Raw genomic sequence first — 12,365 nt, 5'->3', positions numbered from 1 at the left:
CTGGGCTATTCAGACACACTATTTCCCCTCTTCTCTCTGTGAACCTCACTGCATTCCTCTTTACAGCTTTCTCATACTGGATTCCCTCTACATTCCTCAAGAAAGGAAAAACCTGAATTTCCATGAGAATTGTCAGGTGGAGTTTGTGCTTGAAGCACATGAGTCCTATTTCATGAAAGATGCCTTCTGGATGGTTTTCACTGGTAATCTTGTCACTGTATGTTTTAGTTAAGTCCTTGGTGTTTTCCCATCACAGAAGGCAGTGGTGGAACCAAACTGGCAGGGAGGCCCTCCCCTTAAACCCTATACAAGTCACAAAGAAACCCAAAGCAGCATTACATCACCTGTGTAGTTGGGCCCATCTCTATGCTCAGCATCTCTCTGTCTTGGAATGCAGCCCTTCCAAAGCGACTTAAGCATTCCAACTGTGCTGCTGGGCCCTGCGGAACTGCTTACAGGGAGCAGCACAAAGGAGACTAGCTGATTCCACTGTAATTGCAGCAGGAGCAGGAAGGTTTCCCAGCAACTGGACTGTGCAGAACTGGCTACTGGAGCTCTCCCAGAGCTGACACCAACTGAGATTTACTGCACACAGGCCTGCACAGTAAGCATGCCAGTCACCAGAACAGTAGCAGGCATCCCTTTGGAGCTCAGAACAAATACACATTTAAACAGAAGTAATGTAGTGAGAGCAAGGCTGCTTCACAGATTTCTACCTACAACCAAAAGGTCTGTCCATTCAGAGTGACACTAGATCAATGTTCTTCCCTGGCTCTAAACAAACTGAAACCACATTCTCATCTTTCTGAAGGCACTTCTGGTTTTAATGGAGTGATTACAGCACTACAGCAAACTCACCACCAGCCACAAGCAACCTTACAGACAACATTTTCCACAGCCCTGAGCTTTATGTTTACACACTCGGAAAGCAGAGACCCATCTGATTTTTCCTTACATCTTTTCTATGTTAATGGAAGCAATGAAGGCAGCACACAAAGTCCAGCTTGCCAAGCTTCCAGGGGGCATTTTAAAATTGAATAAAAATCTAAATCTGCTTCCTACAGGATCTGAGCATTTTGAAGTAGAAAGCAGATTTGTGTGTGCACACACGTGTGTATACACATACTCACATACACATGCAGAGACATGTACATATTGAAGTGTTACACCTAAATCTTAGTTAAAACACCAGCTGCATTGGTCTAAAATTAAAGACAGAGTGGGACAAGGCAGCTAGCTCAAGATGGGTGCAGAAAAGGCTTAATACAGGACTGGGCTACCTCAACTACTAGAACTCCCCCCACTAGTCTGCATTCCTGTGCAAGGTCTCATAGTGCTCAGGCTCTCCAGGGATGGGGAGGAACACAATAAATAGCGTCCTTGGGATTAGAATACAACAGCTTTAGCATGGATGTAGGCAGCCAGCAAGAAATGCTGAGGGTTACTAGTCCATTCTACAAAGATGCTGAACAGCATCATCCACAAGCACTCCTGACAGAAATGTCTTTCAAGTGCTCTTAAGATCCACAGAAGGCACAAAAGGGAGTATTGATGTGCCCTGTACACTCTGGCTTCAACATTTCAGTTCTTTGCTCACAATTCAGCAATTATTTTCTTTTTTTTCCATCTAATATATAAATGTGCTCAGAGAGAACAACTGATCACATGAGTGTTTACTCAAGGAATGCAATAAAGACTGATCTGTCAAAGCAGAATGGCTGAGGGGAATGTAAACCTTCAACCTTTCATCAAAACAGACCTTGGCTAAATCTCCAATTTCTGCTGCTATCCCTCAGGATTTCTTCTTTACAACACAAAGCCTGAATATTAATGTGATTTTAACACACCTGCACCATGAAGACACTAACTTTTAGTCTCTCCTACATTTAAAACCCCAAACAAGTATTACCTCATTTACAGCAGCATGATACTAAACTACTAATCAATTGAAAACATGGTGATTTCAATGTTGTCTCCCCTGTTGTTGTGCAGCCTATCTAGTCTTCCTACTCCAATATCCCTTTCATTCAATTGTTTCCTCCACACACAGGCAGTTCACAACATGGTTTGAGGCAACATAACTTTGACATCTTTCATCATATCATTAAGCTCCCCAGCCTCTGCCCTCTTCCTGCCCGGCTCCCCTGTTCCAATATTTTTTCTGGCATCTTCCTGCTCTGTGCACAGATCTGGTTCAGTTTAATATTCTCTGCCTTCAATCATAAAAATCCCCCTGATTGTACTTCTCCCATCAAATGTTAGGAGAAATGAGCCTATCCATTACACACCTCCTCATTCCCCTACTTGTGCTGCATTAAAATTTAATCCCAGTGTAAAAGCCAAGTCAAACAAAACCCATGTGACACTACCCTCTGTGCAGGAGGCATATGAAAACACAGGAACTCAAGCAAAGGCAGCAAGGGGCCTGCATGGATGAACAAGAACCTCCTGACAAAACTCCAATATAAAAAGGAAGTACACAAGAGGCTGGAGAGAGAGATGACCCTGGAAAAATGCAGACACGTTGTCTGAGTATGCAGAGAAGGAGCTAGGAGGCTCTAAGCCCATCTGGAGTTGAATCTAGCAATGGGCATTAGGGAGAGTGAGAACAGCTCTCCCTACATCAGCAGAAAAAAAGGCTCAGGATAACATGAGCCCATTGCTGAACAAGGCAGGAAACCTGGTGGCGAAGTACACGCAGAAGGCTGTGGTACTCACTGCCTTCCTCCTTTCAGTCCATACTGAGAAGACTCACCTTCAGGAACCCCACTTGCTCCAGGTCACTGGGAAAGCCAGCAGCCAACAAGTTGAATGTAAGACAGCAACAGGCCTTTGCAGCAAAGAACATCCTCTAAGTCCTGGGCTACATTAGGAACAGCACTGCCAGCAGGCCAAGAGAGGTCATCCTTCTACTCAGCACTGGTGAGCCAGATCTGGGCTTCCCAGTATGAGACATAGATGTACTGAAGCATATGGATAGCAGAGGCTTGGAGCATCTGATACACAGGGTGAGGCTGAGAAAGCAGATGAAGTTTAATTGGGAGAAGAGATGGCTTGGACCTAAATATGCAAAAATACTTGATAGGAGGGTGTAAAGAGAAGTCAAACTCTTCTCATCTGTGTCCAGTGAACAGAAATGCAGGAAATTCCCTTTCAGCACAAGAAAACAAACAAAACTTGTTCACTGTGAGGGTGGGTCAACACTGGAACAGAGTTGCCTGGAAAGGCTGTGGCACTTCCTTCATTGGAGATATTCAAAATCCAGCTGGTCAAGGTTTTGAGTAACCTGCCCTAGGTGCCCCTACTTTAAGCAGTGGATTTAGACTAGATGATATCCAGAAGTCCCTTCCAATGCCCCAGCAATTCCATGATCCTCTACAAACCCATGTATTCTCATTGGGAGCTACTGAGCTGGACAGAGTTATTTTAAATGAACTTCTGCCTTATGAATCAGCCAGGTCTTAAAGACCAGGCTATGGAGAGCTGGGTTCAGGTAGAATTGCACTAACAGAACAGATCTTTTTCCAGAGTAGCAACTTAGGAATTTCAGGAAAATGCTGTTCCTACTGGGCAGACCAAAACTGCACGTAGTATTCCAAGTGTGGTCTCACCAGGGCAGAGTAGAGGGGGAGGAGAAGCTCCCCAGACCTGCTGGACATGCTTTTCTTAATGTACCCCTGGATGCCCTGACCCTCTTGGCCACAAGGGCACATTGCTGTCCCATGGAGAACTTGCTGTCCACCAGGACAACAAGGTCTTTCTCCCTGTATGAATTTCCAGTGCAAGACTAGCAACACATCTGGATACACACACCTTGTACACACTGCAGAATAACTCACAGATTTTCTCAGAAGACCAAGCCAAGCATGCATTAAATATGGATAAAAACTGCAATACAGCTGTATTTCCAAACAAGGTTTAACCTCAACACAGGTACAACAACAAAGGTTGGGCAAACAAACACCACTGAAGCATGCAGGAACGATCTGGATTGACAACTCAAATGCTGAACAAAAGATAAAGCCTTTATCTCAACAGAGTAACACACCAGGGAAGAGCACTCCTGCTTCTGCTATCAATACTGACATTGAGCTCTACACCAGGATGCACAAGAGCAATGACAATTCCAATCTCTTACCAATCAATGAGATAGATATCCGGAGTCAAGTTATTCTTTTTGAAGTGGGCAAACAACTTTGGCAGATTTTCTTCAAAGAACACCTCAAATGCAGCAAAGTAAGTCAACATCTGGGAAAACATAAGGGGGAGGAAAAAACAAACCACAAGAAACCAGTTAGCTGTATTATTAATAGACTTAAATGTATTATCTGTTGTGGGATTAATGCTGTTCAAATACAGGATCATACCAATTATGTGATGCCATGAAGAGCTCAGAGTTGATTTGGAAGTGGCCTTGCTCCTATGAGCTTCCATGAGCAGTGTAAATTGTCTCTGTGATTTTCACAGCTGTAACAAAGCTTTGGGGAGCACTGTTATTGGTGAGTCAACAAGTAGGTGAAGTGGTTGTAAATGTACAGCTTTTTGAGTTGCTCTTTGGACTTGCACTGATATTTTGGGTTCAGTTGCTGCTTAGGAGGTTTTTATTGTAATTTATTTTAACTCACCTTCATTTCTGTCTGATTTGTGCAAAGCATTCTGAAGTCTTCTATAACCACCAAGGCCTTGCCCTTGCTAAGATGTTCAAACTATTATGTTCTATGGTTTTACTTTAGTTTTGCCCCTTTTCACCAGTAGGACCTTCATGCTGAAAGATTTCTGACTTGATTTGAAATCTGTTGTCTAGGATCTTGATGTCAGGAAATATTTTTCTCTGTAGATTCCTTTTTCTCTAACTTTTTGTTCTAAAGCTGGCTGGAATTCCTCAAGGCAGTTTTGTCAGGCTTGAATGAAATAGGATGTGTGCATATGTCTAGAAGATTGGGGAGGGACTTCTCAGGATATCAGGTAGTGAAAGGACTAGAGGGAATTGAATGAAGCTGGAGGTGGGGAGATTCAGGCTGGAGGTGAGGAGGAAGTTCTTCACCGTGAGAGTGGTGAAGCCCTGGAATGGGTTGTCCAGGGAGGTGGTTGAGGCCCCGTCCCTGGAGGTGTTTAAGCCCAGGCTGGATGAGGTTCTGGCCAGCCTGATCTAGTGTGGGGTGTCCCTGCCCATGGCAGGGGGGTTGGAACTAGATGATCCTTGTGGTCCCTTCCAACCCTGACTGATACTATGATCTACATAAAAGGCAGCATCTACAAGCACAAAGACTTTAAGATCCACTCTACATACCATTCTTACACAACATAAGGATTGGTTTGGGGTTTGGCCAGCTTCCTTTGGAAAGAAAAATACCAGCACAAGAGAAGTTATTTGCTGATCTCTCAAAATACTTAAAGACAGAATGGCAGTTTATGCTTGTGGCAGTAATTTAATATTATTCTGAACAAAATCCAAGGCCCAATGGATTATGAAATGAAATAAGAAACTGAAATAATTTAACAGTCCATAGCAAGAGTGAAGAGTCAAGCTGGCTCCAGTCCTAAGGCATATTCTAATACCAAAGCTCCTTTCATACCATGTTTTAAGATTAGCTAATAGGCTTTTCCTGCAAAGAGGAAGATATGAAGTTTATACAGAAGAGCCAAAGGCTGGGACAAACCAGCTTTATTTCTTCTATCTTAACTGCTGAGAAGCAGATCCTATTTTCAGTGTTCAAAGGTGAGAAAGAAATACAGATGCCATGTATTAAAAAACAAACAAAAAATGTCCAACAAAACCATCCCAAAACCCAGACATCTCTAAAGTAAATTAAAAACACATTTCAGGAGCTGTATCTCTATTTTGCTCTGGCACACAAGCAGCCCAGTGTACACACTACCAAGGGATTTTAGAGAATCCAAAGAAGAGCCGGCAACCAGCTCCCACTGAAAATTGGAGGGCTCTGCTCATTTGATTTCCCCAGGCTCCTTTTCAAACACATCTGCTACAATAAGAGATGGGAAACCTGCCTCTCCCTGCAGCAATCTATTTTTGGCAACCTATTAGGTTCAGGATGAAAAGCACCTACAACATATTTCTTCTAATATTAAAGTGGTTTCAGCTTTCAGCTACAGTGCTCAATTTGAAAATGACCTACAATAATATTCTCCTAACTATTCTCTCAGCATCATAAAATAGCAGCTGAGCAATTTCATTCACCTGCCTGTTCAAAAAGGTTAGCAGGGTGTGGGTTTGGTTTGATTTAGAGTTGGGTTTTTTGAGGGGGTGTGTGTTACATTATTTTCTTTCATCAAGCATGTTGCTTTAAAACAGATTCTGATTTGTTTTTCAAGCTACTGAGCTTCCAAAAATGAATAATAAGTAAAAATCCCTACAGATATCTACATGATGTTGAGTAGAGTTTTCTTGCATACTTACAAGGCCATGATCCACACGGAAAAATGCCATCTGACAGGGTTTGTTTAAAAGATTTGAGAAAGCAATGAAGGCATCTGCAGTATCCAAGTTCAAGATCAATACTGCTGCTATGAATGACATGCCCTGTACCTGAAGGAAAAGAAGTGTTACTATTCAGCAGCAAGCAAGTTCTTCCAGGAATATTGCCTCACTTTGCATAATCATCAGTGTTTAATGCACTCCCTGAGCTGCTTCAATTCTGTGGAACATTTCAAGGCAGTGCTTTTTAACCCACCTCACCCCCTGCTACTGGATGTTCAGAGCATGGAAGCCAATGATCCCTATGTTGTCTCCTTTCAAAGACCCAGTAAAACTTTAAACAGGCTGTGAGCTGTGATAAGCAGCAGCTCTTGTTTCACAAGCTCATGATGCCACTGCATCCTTCTACAAAGCATGCTAGGGACTCACTGCTGAGGCCAGGCAATAAGCTTTCTTACTCAGAGGGTGTAGCGCTGCCACTGCAGTCACACAGACTGAGGTGTGACAGTCCTTCCTGCAAACCTGAGGAACAAGCTCCTTCCCAACACAACAACAGGTTCCATGCCAAGTGAAGCACACCACCTGATCTGCTCTTTTTCTGGTTTCCCAGCAGCCACGCTCAGCAGTTTTACCAAGCACCCTGTGCTACTCGAGCACAGGAACATCCTCCTTCTGCATTTGCCTTCTCTAAAACATCTGCTCCCAAATAAAGAAAAAGCTCCTATATATATCCCTGCTCTGGGAGATAAATAAAAGGACTAAATTAAGGATGTGAAATCCATTTAGTCCTCTCATAGTCACTACTTCAGATACTATGAGGGAGCTCACATAGCCTTGATGAGCAATGCTTTAAAGACTATTCCAGAAGCTCTCAGTGCTAAGGCACAGAAATGCAAATCAAGAGAGGTAAAATACTCAACAGAAGAGTCTAAGCAAGATTCCATTAAAAACAGAACATATTCAAAGGATAAGGATTTAACTACATCTTCTCTTTTGATTCAGATTTTCCAGCACTACCAATAACTACTTTTGAGTTTCCCAATTACTTAACCTGTTAAAAAGCTTGTATCTAGCAATAGACCCACTGGATACACTTCTCACGGGTGTATTAGAACTGAAGGAAGCACAGAAACACCACAAGAATTCACAACATCATTTAATACTGGTCTACAAAGGACCAATTAACACAATCTCCCCTCCCCTAATTCACAGAATGGCTTAAGTTAGAAGAGACCTTACTGATCATCTACTTCAACCTCCCCGCCATGGGCAGGGACACCTCTCAACTAGAGCTGGTTGCTCAAGGCCTCATCCAACCTGGCTTTAAACACACCCAGGGAGGAGGCATCCACAACCTCCCTGGGCAGCCTATTCCAGAGTCTCACTGCCCCTGGACACTGAAGAGCTTCTTCCTAAGATCAGTCTAAACCTACTCTCCCTTGGCTTAAAACTACTCCCTCTTGTCCTGTATCTAGACAGGCTTATGAAAAGTCCCTCTGCAGCCTTCAGGTATTGAAAGGCAGCTCTAAGGTCGCCCCAGAGTCTCCTTTTCTGTATGCTGAACAATCCCAGCGCCCTCAGCTTATCCTCATAGCAGAGGTGTTCCAGCCCTTGGATCATCTTTCTGGTCCTCCTGTGAACTTCCTCCAACAGCTCTGTGTCCTTCTTATGATGGGGACATCAGAACTGAATGCAATATCTCCCTCCCCATCCCTGAAATAAACCATTCATCACTTACATAGCCCACGTCAGGTCTGTAACAGGTATAGGCTCCCAAAATACTGTGCAATGTGTCATGGTAAGGACCACCCTGTAATTGAACAAAACCAAGACAAAACATATGAGTACATAACATATTACAAACCCTTCAGTGATACAGGCAGCTTCAATGTATCACTTCTGATGAAGGACACATTATTTCCCTGTGCAGCTCTGGACCGCCTCAAGCCTTCCCAAGTAATCTTGGCTTTAGAGCTACGACACAGTCCTCCATACCATACTTATTACAAATGCATCCAATGCATCAATTACATAATAAATCCTTATACAACAGGAATGTAGGCCTAAATTATTCCTTATAGCCTAGTGGCACTCTGACAGAAGTGCCAAGAAAGCAGAAAATATTGAAACAGCAGCAATATGCCATAACACACACACACACAGAGGATGTGAAGAGCGACATCTGTAGCTAAAAAGCATTTCACAGTGTTGCCTATCAACAGCTAAGTACTGTAACTGCCTGAGAGTTTCCAAAGGGTAAAGTTTTTCACCAAAAATGTTGATTTATCACAATCTTTTTGCAGAGCTGCTGCAATTTGTGTATAGGACAAAATATCTGCTGACAGTGTGGCTTACAATGTGGCAATATCTGCTGACAATTGTGGCCTTCCAGTATCTGAAGGGGGCCTACAGGAAGGATGGGGAGGGACTTCTCAGGATCTCAGATAGTGATAGGACTAGAGGGAATCGAATAAAGCTGGAGGTGGGGAGATTCAGGCTAGATGTGAGGAGGAAGTTCTTCACCATGAGAGTGGTGAAACCCTGGAATGGGTTGTCCGGGGAGGTGGTTGAAGCCCCGTCCCTGGAGGTGTTTAAGACCAGGCTGGATGAGGCTCTGGCCAGCCTGATCTAGTGCGGGGTGTCCCTGCCCATGGCAGGGGGGTTGGAACTAGATGATTCTTGTGGTCCCTTCCAACCCTGACTGATACTACTATGGTACTATGAATGAGCCACCATAACACAACAAAAAGTAAGTTACATTGGTCTTGCATGCAACCAAAAAAGGCCACCAAATCTTGCTTGTTCCTCACTCTGTATTTGCAACCCCACAGCATTGAGTCACTGACTTGGAAACACTCATCTGCTTCACTTCAAACAGAAACCAGCATGAACTAGGCTAGGTGAATCATGATTATTAGCCAACAGATCTGGTTTCTTCCCCCCTCCTCCAAACATGTTTTACATTGAGATTACTCTTTTGTAGATTATTTACAGTATTCCAAAACATTCAGAACATTCTCCCTCCAAAGATGTCCACTCCTTCAGATTTGAAGTTAATGGACTGTTTCAACCAAAGGACAGGCAAGTTTACATACACTTCATTTGAGAAGTCAAGACAACAGTTACATTGCTTACCTGCTGGAATATACAGAGATTAGGAAACGTCCTTGAGATATCCAGTTTTATTAACTCCAAGCTTGCTTCTCTGTCAGCTGCTGAAAATCCAGCATCTGCAAAAGCCAAAGTTGCTGTATTTATTACATGGATCAGTGTTTGCTCTTTTTGGTTTCACTAAGGGTTAGCTTTTGCATAGATCATTTATTTGGATGCAAACTCTGGGGAATAAGAGTAGAGACAGGGCAATTCCCTCCAGCCTGCCCCAACTCAAAGCAACCCTACAGTACACACTGAGCCTTAGTACACTTTGAAGTGATGAGGAGTAAGACACAGGACAAGGCAGGCTGACAAATCACTAGACAGATGTGACCTGTGACCCCTTCACCCTCAACAAGGCCTCTCAATAGCTCCTGAAGCAGCTGCCTCTGTGGTTCTAGTGAGAGAGGGAAGGCCTAAAGCAGCAACATTTCATGGATGCCACCCACCTCTAGGATTAGCAGCCCTCCTGCCACAACCAAGTTTATTTACACTTTTTATGTGTTACTAAAGGTCATAGACACTGCCATCCACACTCCAGAACTGAAAAGGAACTAACTTTCTGAAGCATTATTTTTCTTTCTGATATCACAAAGGTTTGTTTTTACTTTGTCTGTTCTGGAACTAACTTTCTGAAGTATTATTTTGCTTTCTGACATCACAAAGGTTTGTTTTTACTTTGTCTGTTCTGGCAGGTGTAGTTGGGAATTACCTGCTGCTGCTTACTGAGCAATCAAAACCACCAACAGCTCTTGCTAGTCAATGCTTATACCAATCACATGAGCACCTATGCTCTGGAAAATCAAGTGCAAAGGAAGCTGGAAATGCAGTGGGTGTCATCTTATTTAAGATGCAGGCATCTTAAGAGAACAAAGTAGGTGATTTCTAATCAAAAACATTTTTATGCTGATAAATGCCAGCAAGTATGTTCTGCTCTTTCTGCACAGCATAACTACTTACTGAAGGCAATTTCAAGCATCTGCATGGAGTTTTTTTCTACTGCCAAAAACACAACAACTCTTCCAGTCAATTAGTAAACCTCAAACCACTTAGTCTGCAAAAATAAATTGCTGCTCTCTAAAACACACCCAAGAGATGGGCTCCAAGCTGCAGTAAGGCAGTGAAATGTGACTTCTTGCTATAATTTGAGATTCAATTTCAGAACTACAGATGCTGCAAAGTATTTTAGTACTGCAGTTCACATCCTCAAACTTCCCTTGTTTCCCTACAAATTGACATCAGACAAAAACTGGAGACAGTTTATAAAGACAAATGAACAGAAGAAAAATTGAGAAGGAAGAGCACAGCTATTTTCTGCTTCCACAGAAAGAAGTTTTCTCACCAGACTCATTTTTATAGCTGATTGTTGACTGTTTATTTACAATCTGTGATCTCATTTTAGGGAATCTTTCCCTGTAGCACAGCACACATCCCTCAGGCAAAGCATACCTTCGCATTCTACTTCAGCCCCTCCTGTGCTAAGCGATCGCCACTTCTCTTTGGCACGAGCCAAGCAAATGTCAAACAGCTCTGGAAAGAGAAAACATAAAATCAAGTCCACCATCTGCATGTGCTCATGTCCACTGCCAACTACTAACTATCCACCATAGCAGCGGTGCTGCCCCACACAGCAGTTGAAATTCTAAGTAGGCCGTGGTTCTGAAAGGCTTCTCCCCTAACCTACAACGGACCCAGTGAAAAGGAAAGGTAATCTAGGCACAAGCTGCATTTTCTGTTCAAGCATTTACTTTTCTTACAGAGCACTGATGTTCAAAATTATAGCCTGACTGAGTAATTGGGATGAGTCTAGAAAATTCCATGCAAGAACTACACTAAGCCAAGCACAGAAACACAGCACAATACAGCAGGAGTACAGGCAGTCTACCACATTTCCACGCTGGAATTAATTACATATGCTGGTTGTTCAGAACTTTGTTTTTCTGTACTCTCCAGTTGCCCACTGTTTCTATTTTCACTCACAAACCACAGTGTAAGTTCTTCCAGGGGTCTTTTCATTTCTCACAAACCTAACATCTCGCTCTAAATGGAGGGAAGCACACTATATGCACGCTCACAGGCACTACAAATTTAACAGCTCTTAAGTTTAAAAATAAGGTTTAAAACAAGAAACCTCAGGTCAGTAATTCTGACCCTTCTGACCCTTTCCACTACCATCAAAGCAAGACAGAACCAATTCACAGCAGCAGTCCTACACCAGCTGTGACTGGAATACATTGGACTTCTCAACAACGCTGTTGCAGTTTGAGCTGGGTGCCCCCCTGCAATGTTTACTTCCTGTGTCCAGAAGTCCAGCCCAGAGGGGTGGACACAGGAAATTATGTAGTATTTCCTACCACAATTCTTTGCACCACTATAAGATGCAGTGCAGAGTCTAGCACCTGCTCTTTTCTTCCGCCTCCGTCAGCCGGTAACTGGGGGAGATGTCTCCTGGCTTTGGGCCTGGCTAGGCCCAAGGCCATGGGGGGATGGGCAGTCTCAGATCTGGCCAGCTGAGACTAGCCTAGCAGTGGGAGGGGGAAGAAGGAGCCCTGGGGGTTTTGGGTGTACCCTCAGGTGGGGATGGGATCTCTCTGGGTCTGTTTTTGGGATCTTTCTTTGTCACTGCGCTTTTGGCTTTCTGTAAAAGCTCACTGCTTTCTATTTAAACTTTCCATCACTTTTGCAATCCGTTTGTCTGAGTGTTTATTGTTGCCAGTGGTGGGAAAGGGGGCTGCTTCAATCCAGTACATTCTTGGTAGCAGAGGATGGTTAACAG

At 43.4% G+C, this 12,365-nt stretch overlaps 1 protein-coding gene across 2 annotated transcripts in view; it reads right to left on the bottom strand.

Moving 5' to 3' along the window:
* TBC1D14 (TBC1 domain family member 14) overlaps window positions 1–12,365 on the bottom strand; it is a 63,414-nt gene that overhangs the window by 11,068 nt on the left and 39,981 nt on the right. For both annotated transcript variants that reach the window (XM_068149534.1, XM_068149535.1), the window contains 5 exons: window positions 11,039–11,119; window positions 9,572–9,666; window positions 8,175–8,246; window positions 6,419–6,547; window positions 4,139–4,248 (listed from right to left, as the gene is read on the bottom strand). In XM_068149534.1, the coding sequence (XP_068005635.1) occupies window positions 4,139–4,248; window positions 6,419–6,547; window positions 8,175–8,246; window positions 9,572–9,666; window positions 11,039–11,119 (487 nt within the window). The remainder of the gene's footprint in view (window positions 1–4,138; window positions 4,249–6,418; window positions 6,548–8,174; window positions 8,247–9,571; window positions 9,667–11,038; window positions 11,120–12,365) is intronic.

Source organism: Melanerpes formicivorus, unplaced genomic scaffold, assembly GCF_026170545.1.
Source record: "Melanerpes formicivorus ecotype bairdi unplaced genomic scaffold, bMelFor1.0.p_v2 SCAF_18, whole genome shotgun sequence".
Lineage (NCBI taxonomy): Eukaryota > Metazoa > Chordata > Aves > Piciformes > Picidae > Melanerpes > Melanerpes formicivorus.
The sequence above is the reverse complement of the archived record's forward strand: the minus strand, read 5'-3'. Positions and strand labels throughout refer to the sequence as shown.